Genomic DNA, 25,000 nt, shown 5'->3' with positions numbered 1-25,000 from the left:
TTTTTAATTAAAAAAAGTGTAATTTTTTTCCCAAAAAAGTGCGCTTGTAAGACCGCTGCGCAAATACAGCGTGACAGAAAGTATTGCAACGATCGCCATTTTTTATTCTCTAGGGTGTTAGGATAAAATATATATATATATATATAATGTTTGGGGGTTCTAATTAGAGGGAAGAAGATGGCAGTGAAAATAGTGAAAAATTACATTAGAATTGCTGTTTAAAGCGGAAGTAAACCCATCGATTTGATAGTTTCAAAAGACAGTTAACATTCCCGGCATGCCGGAAATGCTAGCTGTCACATTTGCTTGTGCTCTCATCCAAACTGTCAAACCATCCAATGGCTGGTGTCATAACTGATCACATGTGCAGCATCATGGCAGTTACAAATTAAACAGAGGCCAAGATGGCAGCTTCCTTGGTTGAAAACGATAGGAGGGTTTACTTCCACTTTAACTTGTAATGCTTAACTTGTAATACCAACGGCCACCACAAGATGGTGCCAGCTTACACATCTGGTGGTAATATAACTTGTAATACCAACGGCTCACCACCAGATGGCGCCCCCTTCCAAGCCAAGTCGCCAGGACCCTATTTCTAGTCGCCCTGGCGACCGGGATTTGTCGATCCCTGTTTTAGAATCATACTGTGATATAGACATGTGAAATTCGTTTAGTTCCGAATTCGTTTTTTTTTTTTTTTTACGAATTTTGGCAAATTCGTTAATTTCCGAAATTTAAAAAATTCTAAATTGCAAAATTCGGAAATCTAAAATTTGAAAATGGGAAATTTGGAAAGTTGAACTTGAGAATTTAAAAAAAAATTGGAAATACGAAATTCCGAATTTTTCGAAAAAAGTAAAAAGAATGAAGCGAAAAAAAAAAAAAGGATTTTCAGCAGTGCACATGTCTACTGTGATACGTTTTTCTATAACACCGGCCTGACAAAAAAAAAAGAGAATGTTTCATGTCCTTTTTCCAATGCATGAAATGCAGGTGTCTTTTGGGTTAACCAGGGAACAGTCGGAGAATCCACGTTGGGTTCATCGTGAAGACATTTGTGCTCGACATCTCCAATTTTCCATACATGGACATTTAACACATGATGTAGTACAGATTGCCATAGTACTTTAAAAATTAGAGCTGGACGATTTTGCCCCCCCAAAAAAACACCTTGAATCACGATTCGAATCAAGTTTTTTTTTTTTGTCTGATGGACACTGCGCCGGTCCTAAGGAGCTGCGGGCAGGAGTTTTTAGGCGAGGCCGTGGCCACGGACTAGGCCAAAGCCGCGGCCTCTCCTAAAAAATCCTGCCCGCAGCTCGGCGCGATCCTGGGAAAAGGCCGCGAACTAGGCCGAAGCCGCGGCCTCGCTCAAAAAATCCTGCCCACAGCTCGGCGCGATCCTGGGAAAAGGCCGCGGACTAGACCGAAGCCGCAGCCTTTCCCCAAAAAATCCTGCCCGCTGCGATCCTGGGAAAAGGCCGCAGCCTCGCCCAAAAAAATCCTGCCTGCAGCTCGCCGCGATCCTGGCTAAAGGCTGCGGCTTTGGCCTAGTCCGTTGCGATCCTGGGAAAAGACCGCGGACTAGGCCGAAGCCGTGGTCCTCCGTGATCCTGGGAAAAGGCCACGGACTAGGCCGAAGCCGTGTCCTCGCCCAAAAAAAATCCTGCCCGCAGCTCGCCACGATCCTGGGAAAAGGCCGCGGACTAAGCCGAAGCCGCAGCCTCGTCCAAAAAAATCCTGCTCGCTGCGATCCTGGGAAAATGCTGCGGCTTTGGCCTAGCCCGCTGCGATCCTGGGAAAAGGCCGCGGACTAGGCCGAAGCCGTGGCCTCGCCCAAAAAATCCTGCCCACAGCTCAGCGCGATCCTGGGAAAAGGCCGCGGACTAGGCCGAAGCTGCAGCCTTGCCCCAAAAATCCTGCCCGCAGCTCGCCGCGATCCTGGGAAAAGGCTGAGGCTTTGGCCTAGTCCGTTGCGATCCTGGGAAAAGGCCGCGGACTAGGCCGAAGCCGTGGTCCTCCGTGATCCTGGGAAAAGGCCGCGGCCTCGCCCAAAAAAATCCTGCCCGCAGCTCGCCACGATCCTGGGAAAAGGCCGAAGCCACAGCCTCGTCCAAAAAAATCCTGCCCGCAGCTTGCTGTGATCCTGGGAAAATGCTGCGGCTTTGGCCTAGTCCGCTGCGATCCTGGGAAAAGGGCGCGGACTAGGCCCGAAGCCGTGGCCTCGCCCAAAAAATCCTGCCCGCAGCTCGGCGCGATCCTGGGAAAAGGCCGCAGCTACGGCTTAGTCCGCAGTGTCCTGCCTCACGGCCTTTTCCCAGGATTGCGGCGAGCTTTTCTTTTTTTTTTTTTTTTAGGCGAGGCCGCGGCTTCGGCCTAGTCTGCGGAGTGTCGGTCCTATGGGGGAAAAAAAAGAATCGATTTGGTCAAAATCTGTAAAAATCGATTTTTTTTTCTTCCCCCCAGTCCTATTAAAAATTTTCTTGTTTCCTTGGCAAGCTCTGCTACACCTATAGAAATGGTTCAGTATGGGTCCAATCCACTGCAAAATTGGCCGATAATATATTATTTTTATAGGGGGGGGGGGGGGTTTTGCATCAATTTTTTTTTTTTTTTCACACAATGTCAAATTGATGATTGATATTTTCATGTTTTTCGTATGCCGGTGTGTCGATCTGTTCCCACAAACTGAATAAATAATTTATTTTTTTGCCAATTATCCGATCTAAACTTTTTGTAAATCCGAATTTCTCCATTGCGACAGATGAAGTTGTTTGTGACGCCTGCACCAACTCAAAGTCCACAATTTTTGGGGGGTTAAAAGAGATCCGTGTATGTGGAGTATTTTGCCGAAAACCAAGGGCTGTCTCATTGGCCATCCCCTACAAGAAACAATGGTTTTCCAGTCAATTATTTTATCACATTGCCATTGTCTTCTTGTCAATTGCTTTAACCATTTCAGCCCCGGAAGAATTTACCCCCCTTCCTTACCAGAGCTGTTTTTGCGATTCAGCACTGCGTCGCTTTAACTGACAATTGCGCGGTCGTGGGACGTGGCTCCCAAACAAAATTGGCGTCTTTTTTTACCCACAAATAGATATTTAATTTGGTGGTATTATATCACCTCTGCGGTTTTTATTTTTTGCACTATAAACAAAAATAGAGCGACAATTTTGAAGAAAATTCAATATTTTTTACTTTTTGCTATAATAAATATCCCTAAAAAATATTTAATTTTTTTTTTCCCTCAGTTTAGTCCGATACGTATTCTTCTACCATGTCCCGCCCCCTAATCCCGCCCCTAGACACGCCCTTATAAATTATCTAACAAAATGACACTTAAATGTTTTATGCAGAATTAAGTTCTAAAAATCAATATTGACAACAACCAAAAAATGTAGCCTGCCCATGTCTACCAATGCAACATGTGTCCCCAGTGCAGCCACGGGTCCCCAATGCAGCAAAAAGTCCCCAGTGGTGCCAGTGTCCCCATTGCAGCCCGTGTCCCCAATGCAGCAAAATGTCCCCATTGCAGCCAGTGTCCCCAATGCAGCAAAAGGTCCCCATATTGCAGCCTACCTGTACTAGGTAAGAGAGAGGAGAGGAGCCGCGGCCTGGTTGTTCAACGCGCGGGGAACATAACCGCTTTCAATTCAATAGCTGTGTTCCCCGCTGCGAGCTGTCATATACAGCCCCTCCCCCCCTTGTCCGGGAAACTTTGATAGACAGATCACCCGTCCGATCCTGGGATGGGTGATCTGTCTATTAAAGTGCCCGGACAAGGGGGAGGGTATGTATATGACAGCGCGCGGCAGGGAACACAGCTATTGAATTGAAAGCTGTTATGTTCCCCATGCTCTGAACAACCAGGCGGCGGCGGCGACGACTCTCCTCTCCTTGCTTGCCCCCCCCCCTGCTCCCAGGCAGCCCAAACTCGCCAGCCCTCAAAATTTACTCGCAAAATGCGAGCAGGCGAGTGTAAATTTTGAGGGCTGAATATGGATTGAAGTTGCAAGGACTTACATAAGGATCAGAGGCTCTCCGTTTGCATGCAAGTGGGGTATAGATAAGGTAAGCCACTGTGGCTTTTTCCACAGATGAGACTTCAACCTGGCTTTTTACCTCGTGGTGCACGCCATGCTGTGTTTATGTTCTCTCAACACTCTCATCGTGTAGTCCAATAGGTCTGCAGAGGCCACGGGTCCAGCATTTCTGGATCGATGGACCGCATGTTGAAGCGTAGGGCCCTGCTGCGCTGCCTACTTCAATGCATTTCGCATACGGCCATGTATGCTTCGTCAGTACATCTATCAACCGCTAGTAGCGTTTCAAAAGTAAAATGGTCTTGGACCTGTTTAATGACATCTGGCACTAAACGGGGTAGTAGGCATCTTCCATAGCTTGGCAATGTTCTGTCTAGTAGCTAGGAGGATATGAGTTACTACTTTATGGTAATAACGAGGTAGGGATTCAATAGTTGGATTTAACAGTGCCATATCGGGTGAGGGAGTGATGGGTTTGAATACAATTTGTTCAATGAGAGAGAACACATCTGACCAGTAAATGGGCCGAGATTGGGCAATTCCAAAAGATGTGGATTAGTGAGCCGTTTTTTACGCAGTTCCTCCTACATTTAGGGGATGGGTGGTTGGAGACAGGGCTGCCATCAGAGGGGTACAGGCAGTACAATTGTAGGGGACCCAGAGGCCCGGATGGCAACCCCCCTTTTTTTTCAAATTTTTATTTTTTTTAAATGTTTTTTTCTTCACATTTTTTTTTATTAATTTTTTTCGTCAGTATACCTGTAAGGGGCCCGGATGGCAATCCCCTTGTTTTTTATTTTTTTATTTGTATTATTCTTTCCGTCAGTAAACCTGTTAGGGATCCGGAGGTCCGCCATCAGTCAGGGCCACCATCAGAGGGGTGCAGGCAGTACACCTGTAGGGGGCCCTGAGGTCCCCAGGGGCCCGGATGGCAACCCCCCTTTTTTTTTTCAATTTATTTTTTCATCAGTATACCTGTAAGTGGCCCGGAGGTCCCCAGGTGCCCGGATGGCAACTCCCTTGTTTTTTTATTTTCAGTATACCTGTAAGGGGCCCAGAGGTCCCCAGGTTTCCGGATGGCAACCCCCTTGTTTTTTTATTTTTTATTAAAAAATTTAATTAAATCGGCAGTATACCTGTAAGGGGCCCCTGAGGTCCCCAGGTTTCCGGATGGCAACCCCGCCTTTTTTTTTTTTATTACATTTTTATTTTTTTTATTTTCTTGTCAGTATACTTGTAAAGGGCCCGGATTGCAATCCCCTTTTCTTTTTTTTTTTTTTGTTCGTCAGCCCCCCCGCTCCGCTTCTCAATTCATGGGCGCCCCCCGGGGGCCCATGCCTGAATCAGTGTAAGGGGCCCCAAAATTCGTGATGACGGCCCTGGTTGGAGATTTTTGCTGGGGTAAGGTTGTGTTATACTGTGTTAGATCCAATAATGAGGTGCATCTCATAGCCCTGTATGTAGAGAGAAAGGCTGTTCTCCATTGGTAAGCGGAGTACTTGTGAGCTAAATCTAGTTCCAATTGATTGAAAGTGCGGGAGTGATGGAAGATCAGTTTTTCTTGATATACCGTTGACTTCTCTATATTTCGGTAAATAGACCAACATTGCTTGCTAGGGAATGGGTGTAAGCAGTTGTGGGTTAGGCTGGAGGCAATGGGCAATTTGCAGATATTGGTAGTGGGTTTCTGGAGGTAGGCTTAGCTTAGACCTCAGTTGTGGGAATGATTTGAGCTGCCCTTGTAGGAACAAATCATATAGGAAAAGAGAAGCCTGGTTGGGTCATAGATGTAGGTTTATGTCAGGGATTAGTATCTGCAGGGTGGAGAGTGGCAACTTAATTGTACAAGTTGGAGTTCTTTTCCAGGGTGTGGATAGGAATTTAATTGTTGCTATGGTCCAGTTTATTGAGGCCCTGACTAGGAATGACGCCCTGCTGGACCCGCTAATCTCAAACCATGCAGAGCTTATTACCAATATTCATATAAAAGAACATCTGGGTAGCAGTGACCATAACGTGATTTCACTCAATGTTAGCTGTAAGCAACAAACACATATTGAAAGATAAAAACACTTAACTTCAAAAGAGCAGATTTTCCAAGGATGAGGGCTGCTCTCTTAGGCCTTGTACACACGGTCGGACCAAACCGACGTGACTGGTCCGTCGGACCGTTTTCATCGGTTCACCTCTGAAGTGGCCGTACGGCCTGATATGTGTACACACCGTCAGTCCAAAATCCGATCGGGTCAGAACGCGGTGACGTCAAACACACAACGTGCTGAATAAAACAAAGTTCAATGCTTCCAAGCATGCGTCGACTTGATTCTGAGCATGCGCGGGTTTCGAACCGATGCTTTTCTGTACTAACCATCGGTTTGGTCCGATGGGGCAGCGGTCCATCGGTTCGGTTTTAAAGCATGTTTAAAATTTTTGGACCGAAGGAAAACAGACCGATGGCCTATACACACGGTCGGTTTGGTCCGATGAAACTGAACTTCGGTTCATTCTCATCGGTTTGGTCCGACCGTGTGTACAAGGCCTTAGAGGGAATATTAGCGTAGACGAATACAGAACAGGAATGGAAATTTATGAGCGCGTTCCCACAAAGTTGAGAGCATGAAATTGTCCAAAATGTCTTGGTATGCTGACACCTGAAGAGTTTCCTTCACTGGAACTAAGGGTCCAAGCCCAAACCCAAACCCTGAAAAGCATCCCCAAATTATAATCCCCCCCCTCCACCAAATGATTTGGACTAGTGCACAAAGCAAGGTCCATAAAGGCATGGATGAGCGAGTTTGGGGTGGAGGAACTTAACTGGCCTGCACAGAGTCCTGACCTCAACCTAATAGAACACCTTTGTAATGAATTAGTGCGCAGACTGCAAGCCAGGCCTTCTCATCCAACATTAGTGCTTGGCCTCACAAATGTGCTTTTGGAAGGATGGTCAAACATTCCCATAGACACACTCCTAAACCTTCCCTAAGCCTTTCCAGAAGAGTTGAATCTGTTTTAGCTGCAAAGGGTGGGCTGACTCAATATTGAACCCTATGGACCAAGACTGGGATGCCATTAAAGTTCATGTGCGATTAAACTAGGCAGGTGTCCCAATACTTTTGGTAATATAGTGTATATATATATATATATATATATATATAAATAACTAAAAGGACTTGTGTCTTTTTTTTCAGCCAGACTATGTAACTACATCACCAGAACCCGGAAGTCATCATCAGCCGCTGACATCACTTTCTGGTTCCTCTGTGCTATTTCCATCATCAGTTTCCAAAAAAAAAAGGCTCTATTTTTTCAGATGCTAAATGCCTGCTCCAGCTCTGCCTAGTCTCTCTCTCTTGAATTGCGGCCTATTAAAAGCTCTTTCTGCATTTCTGTACAATATTTTGAGTGTGTTAGGCTGCTTTCACATTGAGGCGTGGAGCCGCGGTGACGGTATAGCCGCGCTATTTGTAGCGCGGATATACCGTCGTATTTACCGCGATATTCAGGCGCTAGCGGTGAGGTTTTAACCCCCGCTAGCGGCCGAAAAAGGGTTAATACCGCCCGCGTTGCGGGCGGTATTACCACGCTTTCCCATTGATTTCAATGGGAAGGCGCGGTATAGGAGCGGTGAACACACCGCTCCTATACCGCGGTAAAGATGCGGCTAGCAGGACTTTTGGAGCCCTCCTGCTAGCGCATCGCTTCAATGTGAAAGCCTTCGGGCTTTCACATTGAACACTACAGGGCATGATTTTTCATGCGGTATAGCAGCGCTATTTTTAGCGCTGTGCCGCATGAAAAACGCCTCAATGTGAAAGGGGCCTTACTGAATAGAAGACCACAACAACAAGCTATGCCATGTGACTTGTTTTGCCCCTGTTTGGCAAATTTGATGACATTGATAGCTTTATCTACATGTAGCACTCACCCCCGCAGGAGCTGCTGGATAGATTTGGGATGGCCTGTTACCTCTGTGACTCCGCCGTCTAGGGTAGTTGATGAGAGCAGTAATAATGGAAATGTCCAAACAGCAGGTGTCTTTTATCTTGTGCTTTTATTTACCCAACAGGGTAAAACGGTAAAACTTGCAGTGAAGAGTAAAGATGCATTAGAAGAAGAAATAACAGGTTCAGGCGTAACAATGAGGAAACAGTCCTGCTTCCAACAACACTTTTGTCTTCTTCGCCACTCTAGCCAGAGTGGGTTTAGCGTACCTGGACAGGCCTCTGCCACAGACCTGGCAGCCAGAGTATCACTCAGAACTTTGAGGGAAAAGAACCTCTGCCACAGGCCCTCCCTAGAATTTAAATCACAGAGACAATCCTCCTCAGTAAACTTTGAGCTTGAGTCAACTTCAGGTAGTTTGCAGTTAGGTTACCGTCTGACAGGCGACCGACGTCCAGCCTTTCAGTGTCCAGTTACCTTGATCCCCAATGGATTGTCTGGACCCAGTCGATCACTGGGGCCCAGCCACATCTCAGATGTCCCGAACCAACTTGGTCCCAGAACTGAGAGTACCGCCTGGCACGCGCACCCCGGCCTGGTAGGCCATAATGCCGGGGCGCGTGGTGCAGACACCCTGAAGGTGGGTCACGCACTTCCAGAACAACCAGAACCAAAGGCGTCTGTCATTTAAGTACCCTCTCCCGGCATGCCCAGCGAGGCTCAACCCTCCTGATTGGCCGCTAAGAGAGAGCACCCAAACCTCGACTCCACCACTGCCACCCATCGTCCCGGGGTGGGAAAAGCACCCCAGGAACAACAGAATGAGCCCACAGCACAGCCAAGACAGAGACCCAATTCGAGCAGATCAACCGGATGAGAGCCAACCAACTCTCTCATCCCCCTTAAATTCAGAATAGCACCGGTACCTGAAAGTAACCCGGTGCTACACATATAAAAATTAATAGTTAAAATTTAGCAACTGTGGCTATAAAGTATTTGACAAATGAATGATCCAACACCCGTGATTTGTGCCAAACTTCAAATGAGCTGAAAACGTGTCCAAAGAAGCCGTGATATATCCTCCACCAGGCTATGAATTGGCTCCTTACCAAAACTCCATGATCCCTTATTACAGGGGATCATAAACAGCATGTAATGGGTAATCACTCCTAGTCTCGTAGTTCAGACATATATGGTCCAATTGGGTCTCATTCACAAGTAGATTTCACCGGCATCAATGCCCACCATGTAAAATAATAATAATAGCTCCACATACTATGTATTAAATGAGTAAAAAAAGGTTTATTAAAAAGTGGTAATGCACTTACAGGAATGCAGTTAAAAGATCGCCTTAAATCTCATGTGCCGGCCGGTACACAAATTCTTAGGCACCCGTCCACTGGGGGAACGTTTGTAACTTCTTGGGTGACGCTTTTTCCTCTTTTTTCACTTTTTTCTGTTCATGGTATTTTAGCGCAGTTTCTTTCCAATTTTCTCTAAAAATTAGGCTTACATTAATACGAATCATTCCGATTCAACAAAAAATGTCGCTTACGAAAATACAAATTATTCCAAACACGAAAATCCCGTTTAGCAAAATTACGAATCAACAGGACCGAAAAGAAACTAAACTAAAAGGGCCGGATTCACGTAGCACTTACGCCGACGTATCTCGAGATACGCCGCGTAAGTGCACATATGCGCCGTCGTACCTATGCGCCGAACTCTGAAACCGAGATACGCCTGAAAATAGGCTTCTTACGACCGACGTAAGTTTCCTACGCCGTCGTATCGTGGGCGCATATTTATGCTGGCCGCAAGGGGCGCTCCCATTGTTTTACAATTTGAATATGCAAATGAGGGAGATACGTCGATTCACGAACGTAGTTGCGCCCGGGCGCATAATATACGCGGTTTGTGTAAGGCTTACGTCCGGCGTAAAGTTATTCCCTATCTATGAGGCACATCTCATGCAAAGGTATGGACCAGGGAACAGCCGTTGTATTTTACGTTGTTTACGTAGTACTACGTGAATAGGGCTGGGCGTAAGTTACGTTCACGTCGTAGGCAGTGATTCGACGTATCTTAGGGAGTAGTTTCGACGTGATTCTGAGCATGCGCACTGGGATGCGTCCACGGGACGGCGCATGCGCCGTTCGTTCGGCCCATCATTTGCATGGGGTCACGGTTCATTTAAATGGATCACGCCCACTTTCACCTACTTTGAATTAGGCCGGCTTACGCCTACGAATTTACGTTACGCCGGCGCAACATTGGGAGCATTTCCTTTGTGAATACTGTGCTCACCGCTCTGCGCAGCGTCGGTGTAGCGTATATTCGATACGCTACGCCGGCATAAAGATGCGCCGAGGTATGTGAATCTGGGCCAATGAATTTTTCCGTTGAGCACAAGTCTAGCTACCATAACCCCGGTATCCTCTTCTTTACACGGCGGTCCGGTTTCCGATAATGGTGGTCTCTGCGGCGGATTCGCCCCGAGATCACCGTTATCGGTGGCGGGAGAGGGGGCCGCTCTCCCGTGCCCTCCGCTGCTTACCGGAGCCGTCGGTAGCAGCGGAGGCGAGCGAGTCCTTCCTGTAGGTGGGTATGGAGATGAGTGAGGGGAAGATGGCCCCCACCCGTCTCCATACCATAGCAGGGTGGAAGCAACGTCAAGACTTCACTTCCGCCCATACGTCTTAAAGGGCCATTTTAATTTTTATTTTTTTGCATTTTAGTGTAAATATGAGATGTAAAGTCTTTTTGACCCCCAGACCTCATATTTAGGAGGACCTGTCATACTTTTTTCTATTACAAGAGATGTTTACAATCCTTGTAATAGGAATAAAAGTGACACAATTTTTTTAAAGAACAGTGTAAAAAATAAAAGGTAAAATAAATAAGAAAAAAAACAAAAAAATGTTTAAACACGCCCATCCTGCCGAGCTCGCGCACAGAAGCGAACGCATACATGATCAGCGCCGCATATGAAAACGGTGTTCAAACCACACATGTGAGGTATCGCCGCAATCGGTAGAGTGAGAGCAATAATTCTAGCCCCAGACCTCCTCTGTAACTCAAAACATGCAACCTGTAGAATTTATTTAAACGTCGCCTACGAAGATTTTTACAGGTAAAAGTTCGTCGTCATTCCACGAGCGGGCCCAATTTTGAAGCGTGACATGTTGGGTATAAATTTATTAGGCATAACATTATCTTTCTCTCTCTCTCTCTCAATATCTTGATCTCGATCTCTTTCTCGATCTCTCTCCATCTCTATCGATCTCTCTCTATTGATCTTTCGATCTCTCTTTTTCGATCTCTATCTCTTTTCGATCCGCCCTGTGAACCTCCGCTTGCTCAGCGGGGATCGCTCCGTTGATCCCCGTTGAGCCGGCGATGACAGGGCAGTCCCCGCACACTGTGCAGGGACCGCCCTGTCTTTTCTCCGCTCTCCCCTATGGGGGGATCGGATGAACACGGACCGTCTGTCCATGTTCACCCGATCCAATCCGCCAGACGGATGGAAAAGTAGGTTTTTCCTCCGTCACACTTTGGTGGATCAGAGCGGGTCGGATGTCAGCGGGCATGTCACCGCTGACATCCGTGGCTCCATACAGGAGCACGGAGCGCCCGTTGGGGCCCGCCTAAAAAACTGGCAGGCGGATCTGAACGGTCCGCCCGTGTGAAAGAGCCCTATCTCTGTCGCCATAACAATGATGCAGATAAGTACTTGTTTCCAAACCATTGAAAGGTCATAGCAAAAAAAAACAAAAAACAAGAGCTATGTAAAGTATATGTCATTGCTAGGTAGATAATTAGGAGATATATATATATATATATATATATATATATATATATATATATATATATATATATATATATATATATATATATATATATATATATATATATATATATATATATATATATATATATATATATATATATATATATGTGTGTGTGTGTGTGTGTGTGTATATATATATATATTCATCTATGTATATATAATCTATATTACATAGACTTTTTTATATAGCATGTCATTTCAATGGTTTGGAGGCGAATACTTATCTGCACCATTGTTATGGCGACAGAGATAAGATAACATTGATTCCATGAAATAACTAATGAGTTGGTTAGACACCAAAAGTATCTGCTATTGCAATTGAATATTTGTCAGCTTTGTATGTGAGTTTATATATATAAATCTAATTTAGAAAGTGACATCTAGGCAGAGGGGACCACCAGCACACATTACACTGTGACACAGCAGAGGCATTGTAAGGAATACACGGTGCCTGAGTGAGTGTTGGGGATTCAAAGCTCCTTCCTGTCCCTCCAGCCTCGTGCTGTGCAGGGTTCTTGTTATCTCTGACTCCCCCCCTCCCTCCTCCAATCACCAGTGAGGTGTGATGAGAGACCTGGGGGGTGGAGATCACTGGATCTCCTGTCTGGTCAGAGGAAGGGAAGAGGTGAGGTGATTTCTCTGGGAGAAGTTTCCTGGTGTGGATAGAAGTTACAAACTTTCAAGGAGATTTTTTTCTTCAGGAGATGCAGTGAAGGGTTAAGTTGACAGAAGAATCAGAGGAGAGAGTGAGGTGTGACTGTGAGGGGTGTGAGTGTGACTAAGGGTGAGGGGTGAGTGAGTGGTGACTGAGGGTGAGCATGACTGACTGTGAGGGGTGAGCATGACTGACTGTAAGGGGTGAGCGAGACTGACGGTGAGGGGTGAGTGTGGCTGACTGTGAGGGGTGAGTGTGACTGACTGTGAGGGGTGAGCATGACTGACTGTAAGGGGTGAGCGAGACTGACGGTGAGGGGTGAGTGTGGCTGACTGTGAGGGGTGAGTGTGACTGACTGTGAGGGGTGAGTGTGACTGACTGTAAGGGGTGAGCGAGACTGACGGTGAGGGGTGAGTGTGGCTGACTGTGAGGGGTGAGTGTGACTGACTGTGAGGGGTGAGTGTGGCTGACTGTGAGGGGTGAGTGTGACTGACTGTGAGGGGTGAGTGTGACTGACTGTGAGGGGTGAGTGTGACTGACTGTGAGGGGTGAGTGTGACTGACTGTGAGGGGTGAGTGTGACTGACTGTGAGGGGTGAGTGTGACTGACTGTGAGGGGTGAGTGTGACTGACGGTGAGGGGTGAGTGTGGCTGACTGTGAGGGGTGAGTGTGACTGACTGTGAGGGGTGAGTGTGACTGACTGTGAGGGGTGAGTGTGACTGACTGTGAGGGGTGAGTGTGACTGACTGTGAGGGGTGACTGTGAGGGGTGAGTGTGACTGACTGTGAGGGGTGAGTGTGGCTGACTGTGAGGGGTGAGTGTGACTGACTGTGAGGGGTGACTGTGAGGGGTGAGTGTGACTGACTGTGAGGGGTGAGTGTGGCTGACTGTGAGGGGTGAGTGTGACTGACTGTGAGGGGTGAGTGTGACTGACTGTGAGGGGTGAGTGTGACTGACTGTGAGGGTGAGTGACTGTGAGGGTGAGGGTGACTGACGGTAAGGGGTGAGTGTGACTGACTGTGAGGGGTGAGTGTGACTGACTGTGAGGGTGAGTGTGACTGACTGTGAGGGGTGACTGTGAGGGGTGAGTGTGACTGACTGTGAGGGGTGAGTGTGACTGACTGTGAGGGTGAGTGACTGTGAGGGTGAGGGTGACTGACGGTAAGGGGTGAGTGTGGCTGACTGTGAGGGGTGAGTGTGACTGACTGTGAGGGGTGAGTGTGACTGACTGTGAGGGGTGAGTGTGACTGACTGTGAGGGGTGAGTGTGACTGACTGTGAGGGGTGAGTGTGACTGACGGTGAGGGGTGACTGTGACTGACGGTGAGGGTGACTGACTGTGAGGGGTGAGTTACTGTGAGGGTGAGTTACTGTGAGGGTGAGTGTGACTGACTGTGAGGGTGAGGGTGAGTGACTGTGAGGGTGAGGGTGAGTGACTGTGAGGGTGAGGGTGACTGACGGTAAGGGGTGAGTGTGACTGACTGTGAGGGGTGAGGTGTGACTGACTGTGAGGGGTGAGTGTGACTGACTGTGAGGGGTGAGTGTGAGGGTGACTGTGACTGTGAGGGTGACTGTGACTGTGAGGGTGACTGTGACTGACGGTGAGGGTCACAGTCACCATGAGGGTGAGTGTGAGGGTAGGGGTGGACTGACTGACATTGCATGGGGTCCCTGGGCAATAGGAGATCATGGGGCCCCCGGGCAATAGAGTATGGTGCCACACAGTATACATACACACACACACATATATATACACACACACACACTTACATTATACATACTGTATACACACACAGACACACAATATACACACTATGAAAATGTACTGGAGAGGCGGGGCAGCTATAATCTTGGGATTTTTTTTAAAACACAGATTTTTTAGCTGCGGTGGCTCAACGCGATTGGCACTGCGCTGACAAGCCATTCACCTCTGCAGCCAGGGGTTCGGATCCCGGTCTCGGCTACATGTGAATTGAGTTTGGTGGTCTCAGCCCGGCTCCCGGTGGGTGTGCTATGCGAGGTAATGACTCTTGACTCCTTCACAATTTTGGCTACAATTACGGCCAACTCGGCCAGAGTCCTCGGCAGAAATGCTTCTATAGGCGTCCGGATCGCCATTACTGTTGTCTTTTATGTTTGTCCATTGTTAGTGTTTTTATGTGGTTTCTATGTCACACCATTATGAACTACGTTCATTGGTGTAATATTGGCCGGCCTTATCTGTAGATGTGTCAATAGAGCTTTTTAGCTCAGACGGTATTGATGTTCCTTGATGTCTCAGCTTATTTATATTTTGTATTTTTCAACTTTTTCTATAAGCTTAATTAAACCAATTTATTCATAATATTGTCTGTCTCTGCCATAGTAGCCCCTTAGTTGCCCCCCGGGATACCACTTCTTGGTTTTCCAGTGGGACAAAACCCTTTTGTTTTATATGCTATGCGAGGTAAGCCTGTGCTTAGTACGCCCCCACCCCCCTCCCACAAAAACCACCACACTTACACGCACTCGAAATTGGGTTAACATGCACGCACTTTGAGGCGAAGGACTAACGGGGCTGGTTGAGCAGGCTAGATCCTCTCACTCCCTTGTAGGGAGTCCCTCTGCCCCGTTGGGCTTCAAAGCGGAGCAGGTAGGGGGGGCTGTGTGGGAGGACCCCCTCACACACCCGCCATTGCCACCCGGGGCATGGAGAAAGGTGGCAGATTGCCTCTGGGGGAGGCCTGTCTACTCCCAACTCCTGCAGTCCGGCTCCTCTCTCGAGTACACGCACAAAATACACTTTAACAAAAGATTTTTTTTTTTTTTTTTTAAACAAAAAAAAAACACAGATTTTTACATACTGTCCCTGGTTTTAGTGAGGCTGGCAACCCTGATGGGGCCCCCTAGTGGTATGGGGCCCTCGGGCAGTGCCCGAATGGTCAGTCTGCCCCTGGGTGAGTGTGGGGGGGGGGAGTGTCTGCAGCCCGATCACATTTGACAGATCACTTCTAAGTATGAACAGTCTGTGCAAACCTCCCCCAATTGTTCACACTAGATAATGTGAGGTCATTTATAAACATTCATGTAACCCGTGTGTGGTGAGTGTACCTCTGATTGTCCAGACTCGGTATCTGTTGTATGATTTATTGTTGTATATGTTTTCAGTGGATGAGTTTTTTTTTTTTTATTATATACATCGCTATCTGCCCCCCAGCTTGTGTCACCCCCACACCACTTCATACAGACATCACTCAGAGCTGCTTCCTACCCCACGCTGAGGGACATCATTCCATGGCCACTTTCCTTCCCTTATCTTCCCAACACCACTCCCCGATCACCCCATAGACACCGCAAAAAATCCTTCCCCATTCTGCCACCGCCATACCCTCTGAACTCCTTTCCTGTACTAACTGCCCCCCTCGTACCCTCCAAACTCCTCTCCTGTACATACCACCCCCATCATCCCCTCCACACTCCTCTCGCGTACATACTGTCCCCATCATACCCTCTACACTCCTCTCCTGTACATACTGCCCACTATCATACCCTCCACACTCCTCTCCTGTACATACTGCCCACTGTCATACCCTCCACACCCCTAGGAGAGTACATACTGCCCACTGTCATACCCTCCAAACCCCTCCCCTGTTCATACTGCCCACTGTCATACCCTCCGCACCCCTCTCCTGTACATACTGCCCACTGTCATACCCTCCACACCCCTCTCCTGTACATACTGCCCACTGTCATACCCTCCACACCCCTCTCCTGTACATACTGCCCACTGTCATACCCTCCGCACTCCTCTCCTGTACATACTGCCCACTGTCATACCCTCCGCACCCCTCTCCTGTACATACTGCCCACTGTCATACCCTCCGCACCCCTCTCCTGTACATACTGCCCACTGTCATACCCTCCACACCCCTCTCCTGTACATACTGCCCACTGTCATACCCTCCACACCCCTCTCCTGTACATACTGCCCACTGTCATACCCTCCACACCCCTCTCCTGTACATACTGCCCACTGTCGTACCCTCCACACCCCTCTCCTGTACATACTGCCCACTGTCGTACCCTCCACACCCCTCTCCTGTACATACCGCCCCATCATACCCTCCACACACCTCTCCTATGCATAGTGCCCCCATCTTACCCTCTGCACTCCTCTCCTGCAGAACCCTGTGCATTCAGATGTAAAGGTGAACTCTGCAGATTCAGATCTAAAGGAGAACTCTGTTGACTCTGATATAAAGGGGGACTCTTGTGATTAACTCCATATGATTAGAAACTTTATTTAATCACAAAAATATATGTACAGTGTATACTACATCATTTTTTTTTTAGCTGTGCATTGCTTTGTAGAGAGGTAATGAATTTGATGTACTGCAAAAAAAAATAATATATATATATTGGCGTGCGCTGCTAATGTGTTCAGGTTTGGCTTGACGAAAAGGTGGCAACCCTAATAGATATATATCTGTAGTGCCCTGCTATTTTTCTAGCTGGCGCTGCCTTAAATTTAGAGGGTAGTCAGATATTTACCTACCTCTGACTGTGTTGTTTTACCACATTTGGGCCTCTGTTCCAGCCATGGCTGGACTGTGAGTGACCACTATTGCTGTCTGGGGTGTTGGTACCACCCCAGGCCAAGGGTGGTAGCAGTCGAGTCAGGGTGTATTGGGTGTTTTTCCTCGGCAGCCAATTAGTGAGGGTTGATCGCTAGACATTTGCGTTCCCGTTCGTAACGAACGGATTTTCGTACGAATTTGTTAGTATTCGTACATTCGGATCGATTCGAACATCCGAAAATCTGAAAGAACCAAAATACGAAAATTCCGAATAAGCCAAATGATGAACAAGCGAAAATACGAACGTACGATTGGACAATCTTACTAAAATACGAAACACCGAAAAAGAAAAAGAACAAAAATGACATCTATAACGAACGATTTGCATTCCGTATTTTAACTCCTTTGTCTGTTCTTATTTTCATTTGTGTGTTTTGTAAATCCGTTTATTTGTCTGTTCGTAAATTTGTGTACATGAATCGTTCTTTCGAATGGGCAGTGTAGTTAGTGAGTGACGTATCTTACTTAATATCTTAGCCAATCAGCTTATCTCTTTTGTGCTGAGTCACATTGGACAGTGTAAAGCCTCGTACACACGATCGGAATGAAGCTGACACAAACACCCCCCCTCCCCTCTATCTGTTGTCCCCAAAAAAGGCCGCCACATCGCCGCTTTACTCACTGACAGCACTTGTCCTGGCCGGGACAATGTCTGGAGAGGCACAATCCCCGCCCCCTGCTTGTGATTGGCGAAATCATAAATCCCACCTCTTGTGTCTAATCACAGCAGGGCAGTGTAAAGCCAGTGGTGGAACAAGGTAAAACGGGTCTCGGCCAGTCAGGACAAGTGCTGTCAGCGAGTAAAGTGGCGATGCGGCTGCCTTTTTTGGGGGCGTGATCGGTGCTTCTGGGTAGAGTGTGCATCTGCTGCCCCAGCTGTGCTGTGTTTCATTACAGCACAAGATGATTTTTGGGAAGGGGGTCCCTGAATGGCCGTTTTGGAATGTGGTCACCCTACCCACCACCCCACGTGTGTCGCCCTCATGGCCGGGGGTGCGTGTTCCTGGCTCCGGGACCACATTGGTCTGGGGTTGTGATATACTAAGTAGTGTGAAAAAATGTAGCGCCTAAAACAATAAGAAAAAAAGCCCTAAAAAGGGGTTTCTGTGTGACCAAAGGGCAACTGACTTACAGGAAAGTCTTGCACCTTCTAATACACTAAAACAGTGATGAACCGTACAAAGTGAAATAAACACAAAAATTATTTTAAGCTGTACCTATGATAGGTACCCCCATGTGGTAAACGTGACAATGTGTAAATTAGTGTGAAATTAGCACACACCTGTGCTCTAAACAGAGTCGACAGCCTGTGTTACAGAGCAGAAATGTCCACACTGTGTAAAATACTAATAGATAGGTGGTGTGTAGATCAACACACCCACCATATCTTATATGGATGTCTAACGTACAAACCACCAATCATGTGTTATATAAGTGAAACAGATGTATACTATGCAAAACACTCCAAACGTTGTGGTGTATATATACAGATAAACTTAAAAGCAGTTACAGTGTAGAATCCAAAAAATGGTTCTAGAAACAGTCCTCCAAGATAAATATTCCTCTAGCAATCAAGTGTGCCTCAATGAAGTGACATACACCCGATTCTGCAAAGTAAAAAAGTCCTTGAAAGGAATATGGAGTCAATGCACATGTAAGTACTTCCAGTGTTGGGGTGGAGCAAAAATCCTCAAACAAGACAATCTTCAATACTGGACATATAAATAGATGAGTGCAGGGCTCAAGTCCTGCGGGAACGCGTGGGAACGAAGTTCCTGCACTTTTTTCACAGCGGGAACTCAGTTCCCTTTGCAGGACTAGAGCAGCCGAGGGCAGCCGAGCCGCCCAAGCCAATCCTTCACTAAGCAGCGATGCCCAGCTCGAGTCACTGTCAGGGGCAGGCGAACCTAAGGCCCCTTTCACATTGGACCGGGAGCCGCGTTGGCGGTATAGCGCCGCTAAAAATAGCGGCGCTATACCGCTGGGATTGTCGGGGGAATCGGCCGCTAGCGGTGCGGTGTTAACCCCCGCTAGCGGCCGATAAAGGGTTAATACCGCCCGCAATGCGCCTCTGCAGAGGCGCATTGCGGGCGGTATTGCCGCGGTTTCCTATTGTTTTCAATGGGAAGGAGCGGTATACACGCCGCTCCTCTCACCGCTCCAAAGATGCTGCTGACAGGAGATTTTTTTTCTCTCCCGCCAGCGCATCGCCTCAGTGTGAAAGCCCTCAGGCTTTCACATTGAGTAGGCAGTGAAGAAGTTTTTCAGGCGGTATAGCAGCGCTATTTATAGCGCTGTACCGCCTGAAAAACTCCTCAGTGTGAAAGGGGTCTTAGTAATCCTTTATGTTACTGGCCGCATCCTGTATATGGATTCATCAGGTAGTGTGCAGGTATTCCGTCACCTCCTCGATGCCGCAATGTCTCCTGAGAGCTTTTGTCATTGTTCCCAGAAGACATTGCGGAGGTCTGCCGCGAGTTATGGCGGGATTTAGAAAGAACTTGCGGTTTAGTAATTATGCATATGAGCGTATCATTTTTTTTTTTTGGTGGGGGAGTGGATCTTGGGTGGGAGTTCCCACACTTTTTTCCCCAGGACTTGACCCCTGGATGAGTGGGTACTCTTACCAGAACAGGTGGACCCTCTCAACCACCGTACGGTGGGAGGGTCATCAAAGCTTATATAGACCGACTGTCTGGATCCAGGAGTCCTCACTCTACTCGTCCAAACCAGAAATGGTCACAGATGTACTTTCTTGTCCAGAGGTATTGTAATAACAGGGGTCAGCCTGTCAGTAGTTGCTCCTAACACCCCAATTCATATGCAAAAAGAAAAAATAATAGAGGTGCTCCTCATAGTGTAAAACTATTATTTAATGGTAAAAAATTCCAAAGTTCACACACGTGACAGGAAATGCAATAAAATCATGAAAAGCTTACAAAGCCACACGTGAAATTAAAAATCAGCCAACTGAAAAAATCAATCAAAAAATAACAGCAAACTGAAGAAATAGCAGCAAACTCCCACCTTGGATAGGTGTAAGGAGTGTTCCAAAAGTTTAGAATGCAGTGGGGATGCGATGGAACAGTCACCCTACCGGTTTCGTCACTATAAGGACTTCAACTGGGGTATCTGGTATACTAAGTAGGCCCGGTAGTCAGACTGGGTCTACATTTGCAGAGTGGTCCTGTTCTGTCCGTCCTGAGGGAGGAAGCCACCCGATGAAGAACCTGTCTTGGAGAGGACCGAGCACGAGGCTGGTATCTCAGGAGAGGCCTTGAACTTCATTGAAGGACGCACCATTACTGAGAGGCTGAATGATGGTCGCCTGTCAGTTCTGAGCTCGCAAGAGTTTATTCAAGAGAGATCCGGGTGCTTAATCCTGTGCTGAGAAGGATTCTGGACCGAATACATCTCCACCTTTGGGAAGGTCTGTGGCAGAGACTTTGCTAAAGTTTCCGTGTGACACCCTGGCTGCTAGGCTGGTGAGAGAGGCCTATCCAGGGGCACAACACCCACTCTGGCTAGAGTAGCGATGAAAGCTACTAGGGTGACAACATTTCCAAACTGCCATTCAGGGGACCACCCCTTCACAAAAATTTGCCAATCTTTAACGTTTTTCACGAGCAATGATTCTAATTATGCTTAAAGTGCAACAATATAAATTATCAATTCCTCTAAACATAGTGCCTGGGGGTCCCCTTAGTCTGCCTGTAAAGTGGGGCATGTGGACCATGTATAGAACATGCTGCAGCAAAAATTAAAAGTCAAATCACATTTAAATTGACTCAGGGTTGCAATTGCTGGCACCCGGCTATTGAAAAAAAGAAAAAGCAAAAAAAAAACTAGTGCCCCCCCCCCCAGTCCATACCAGCACCCACAGGCTCTACCCCCCCACCTCAAAGCATCACTTCCCCATCTTACCCTGGCTGGTGGTTGTGGTGGCATGCAGGCAGTGGGGTTATCAGAATCTGGAAGCCCCCAAAGGGTCTTTAAAGCGGGGGTTTACCCTTAGAGGGCACTTTTTCCCCTTAGATTCCTGCTCGTTTTTACTAGGGGAATCGGCTATTTGTTTTAAAATATGTGCAGTACTTACCTGTTTACGAGATGCATCCTCTCCGTCGCTTCCGGGTATGGGCTGCGGGAATGGGCGTTCCTTCTTGATTGACAGTCTTCCGAGAGGCTTCCGACGGTCGCATCCATCGCGTCACGATTTTCCGAAAGAAGCCGAACGTCGGTGCGCAGGCGCAGTATAGAGCCGCACCGACGTTCGGCTTCTTTCGGCTACGAGTGACGCGATGGATGCGACCGTCGGAAGCCTCTCGGAAGACTGTCAATCAAGAAGGAACGCCCGCTCCCGAAGACCCATACCCGGAAGCGATGGAAGAAGATGCATCTCGAAAACGGGTAAGTACTGCTCATATTTTAATACAAATAGCCGATTCCCCTAGACCGAACGAGCAGGAATCTAAGGGGAAAAGGGGAAAATTTTAATAAATGGGTGAACTCCCGCTTTAATGGTCTAGGGGAGGGGGACCCCATGCCGTGTTTTTTTTTTATTTTTTACTGGCAGCTTTATTTTTTATTTAGCTGTCAGCGGGAAAGCCCATTGACAGCTGAAAACTCATCAGTTGTTGGGGACACCGACTTCCCAGCCCCGCTCTCTCATCAGGTGGCTGTGTCAATTTCATTCCGGGACACTGTATTGTCCTGGAATGAAGGTGCCCGGGACAGAACTGCAAAATGTGGGACTGTCCTGGGCAATCCGGGACACGTGGTCATCCTGCTTCCACCTCTTCAACTATTACTTGTATTCTTTTACCCCCGCTGGGTAATAAAACAAAGAAAAAGAAGTCTAAAGTGTGGACATTGCAGTTTCTCTTCCGTTCATGGACAGACACAGCAGCCTTTGACCTTAGGGTATTATATCCTTCCAGGAGAGTTAGGCAGAAAAACAGCACTTTAAGTGTTAACAACACTTTCCTCAGTACAGCTCCTCCCAGGGGGCGTGGTCCCTGGGTGTAAGCCACACTCTGCCTCAGCAGCTCCAGTTCGTAACAAGCAGTACAAACAAAGCAGGGGTGGGTGCTGTGTCCGTCCATGAACTCAGAGAAATGGATTTTACGGTGAGAACAAAAATCCAATTTTCTCTTCCATTCATGGACGGACACAGCAACCTTTGACCTTAGGGACGTCCCCAAGCAGTGTCAAAAAAATTTGAGGGGTGGGAAAACAACACCGCAAACCAAGATACACCACAAACAAAAAACAAGAGTTTCCCCAAGGAGGAACTCCAACCTTAAACTGCCGCCTGTAACACCTTGCGGCCGAAGGAGGCATCCAAAGATGCACTCACAGCCACCTTGTAAAATTTTGAGAAGGTGTGGATTGACGACCAGGTCGCTGCCTTACACACCTGTAACACAGAGGTAGACGCCAGGGGGCGTCAGCCACCAGACGCACCAGGTCCGCGTACCAGGAGCGGCGCGGCCAATCTGGGGCAATCAGGATTGTTGGAATCCCTTCGGCTTCCACTCTGCGCAGGATATAATACCCTAAGGTCAAAGGCTGCTGTGTCCGTCCATGAACTCAGAGAAATGGATTTTACGGTGAGTACAAAAATCCAATTTTTTTTTCTCAACTCTCATCCGATACCATAGATGGCGAAGGAACAGAGGTAACATGCTGCCCAAAACAAACCAGCTGCTCCTTCGGGGGTAGTGCTACATATCTATCTATCTATCTATCTATCTATCTATCTATCTATCTATCTATCTATCTATCTATCACAAATATCATAGGTGTGTTCAGCCCATTTCACTCTGGTGACTGGTTTAGGCCTTTAGACATTCTTGGCCGGTCAATTACCTTTACCCTCAGCTTCTTTAGCAAGGCAGTAGTTGTCTTGGAGGTGTGTTTGGGGTCATTATCATGTTGGAATACTACCCTGCGGCCCAGTCCGGGTATGGCTGGGGCTGCTTCGGTCTCCAAGGCAGGGGGGGGGGGTTAGAACAGCCAACCATACACACATGTGGCCCATAGGCCAGCGTCTAAGCACCCCTGACATATTGTGACAGGGAGGTGGAATGGGTCCCTGGAGCAGGGGCCCAGCACTATGCTGCCTGCACACTACAAGTCCCAGCGTGGTCAGAACTTACCTTTCCCCCATGCTGGCTCCTGTCACTCCAGGGAAGCCTCAGTCCCCTGTGGAGCGAGGAGGAGGCAGGACTAGGTCGCGGAGATGGCAGGCCCGATCGTGGAGGGGGCAGGGCCAGTTCACGGAGGTGTACAATTAGGGAGGACAGGAGGGGGTTGGAAGGCAGTGTCATTCTAAGCAAGAGAACGGCCCCTTAGCAGATGACCTGCCTCCTCCACACAGCGGCCTGTTCCAACGGCACCTGTGGGGAGGGGGGATGGGCTGTCCCATAACATACCAGCCCCTCATGGTGCGCCGCTTCTAACAAGCTTTCTGTGACTTAATCAGTGTGCAGTGCAGTATACAATTCCACCCTAGCACTGCCAGTAGCTTTGCTCTAGATCTGACCGGTCCTGATGGGGCCCTATGTGCATCTGGGGCCCCTGGGCCCGTGCCCAGGTGTGCCCACTGGATAAGACGGCCCTGACTGTAGCTCCCCAGAGACATCAGCACTCATGCAGCCCCAGACCATGACACTCCCACCACCATACCTGATAGTAATCTAGACACAGTTGTCTTTGTCCTCCTCACCTGTGTACCACTAGACACGCCTGACACCATCTGACACCAAATACGTTTATCTTCGTCTCATCAGATCACAGGAGATTTTACCCCCTAATACATGTCCTTGGTCTGCTCATTTTCAGCAAACAGTTTGCGTGTTTTTTGGTATATCTTATTTATACGTAGAAATATATGTAAAATAAAAACCAATATTGGTAGAATGTTTATATCATTTTTATATATAATGTGTGTGTATATATTCAAATATTTTTTTAACTGTTTATTTGTATCACTTTTTATACAATTTCAGAAAGTATAATAAATACCGGATACTGAACATTTTATTCTCTATATTGAAATGGTAAGTAAAATTGGATTATTTTGATTTTATTATTTCTATATTTTTTTTAAATAATTTTATTAATAACATCATTTATTTCATATTTATTTTTAGGACAATACTCCAGTGCCCAGGAAATCGTTAGCCAAAGAAGCCTATTGGTCATTGAGTCATGAGGAAAGAGTAAGTTATATCATTATTTTTTATAAATATCCACAAATCTTTGTTGTCTATGTCTGCGTTCCAAACTATGTGTATGTATGTATGTATGTGTATGTATGTGTGCGTGTGTGTATATATATATATATATATATATATATATATATATATATATATATATATATATATATATATATATATATATATATATATATATATATATATATTCAAATTTTCTTTTTGTGTGTGTGTATATGTGTAAGGCTGGGTTCACACTACGGTTTTCCCGTCCGTCAGCCGCATACGATTTATATGGAAAACCGTATGCGGCTGAAACGGACGGGAACGTATGGAACCGCACACATGTGCGTTTTCCATTAACATTAATGTTAAAGGAAAACGTATGCGTTTGCCATACTGTCTTAAAAACGACCGCAAAACCGTGGTTGAACACGGTTTTGCGGACGTTTAAAAAACGTTTTGCCAGCAAATCGTACGCACCCGGATGCATCTGAGTGCATACGATTTGCAATGCATTCTCTATCTATACGTTTTCCCGTCCGGGCCCGTACGTTTTCAATACTGAAATCGTATGCGGCTGACGGACGGGAAAACCGTAGTGTGAACCCAGCCTAACAGAGAGAGATAGATCTTTATTTATATTTAGGTATATGTTTGTATCAATTAAAGTTAATC

The 25,000-nt window shown here is 47.1% G+C and overlaps 1 protein-coding gene across 5 annotated transcripts in view; it reads left to right on the top strand.

Moving 5' to 3' along the window:
* The window catches only part of LOC120933731, a 71,235-nt gene that overhangs the window by 36,791 nt on the left and 9,444 nt on the right, over positions 1-25,000 (top strand). For 2 of the 5 annotated variants that reach the window (XM_040347093.1, XM_040347092.1), the window contains exons 2-3: positions 24,116-24,166; positions 24,260-24,328. In XM_040347093.1, coding sequence (XP_040203027.1) covers positions 24,164-24,166; positions 24,260-24,328 — 72 coding nt within the window. In that variant the 5' untranslated portion in view covers positions 24,116-24,163. The other 3 variants (XM_040347091.1, XM_040347094.1, XM_040347095.1) reach the window with 3 other exon arrangements.

The sequence above is a fragment of the Rana temporaria genome, chromosome 3, assembly GCF_905171775.1.
Source record: "Rana temporaria chromosome 3, aRanTem1.1, whole genome shotgun sequence".
Lineage (NCBI taxonomy): Eukaryota > Metazoa > Chordata > Amphibia > Anura > Ranidae > Rana > Rana temporaria.
The sequence above is the reverse complement of the archived record's forward strand: the minus strand, read 5'-3'. Positions and strand labels throughout refer to the sequence as shown.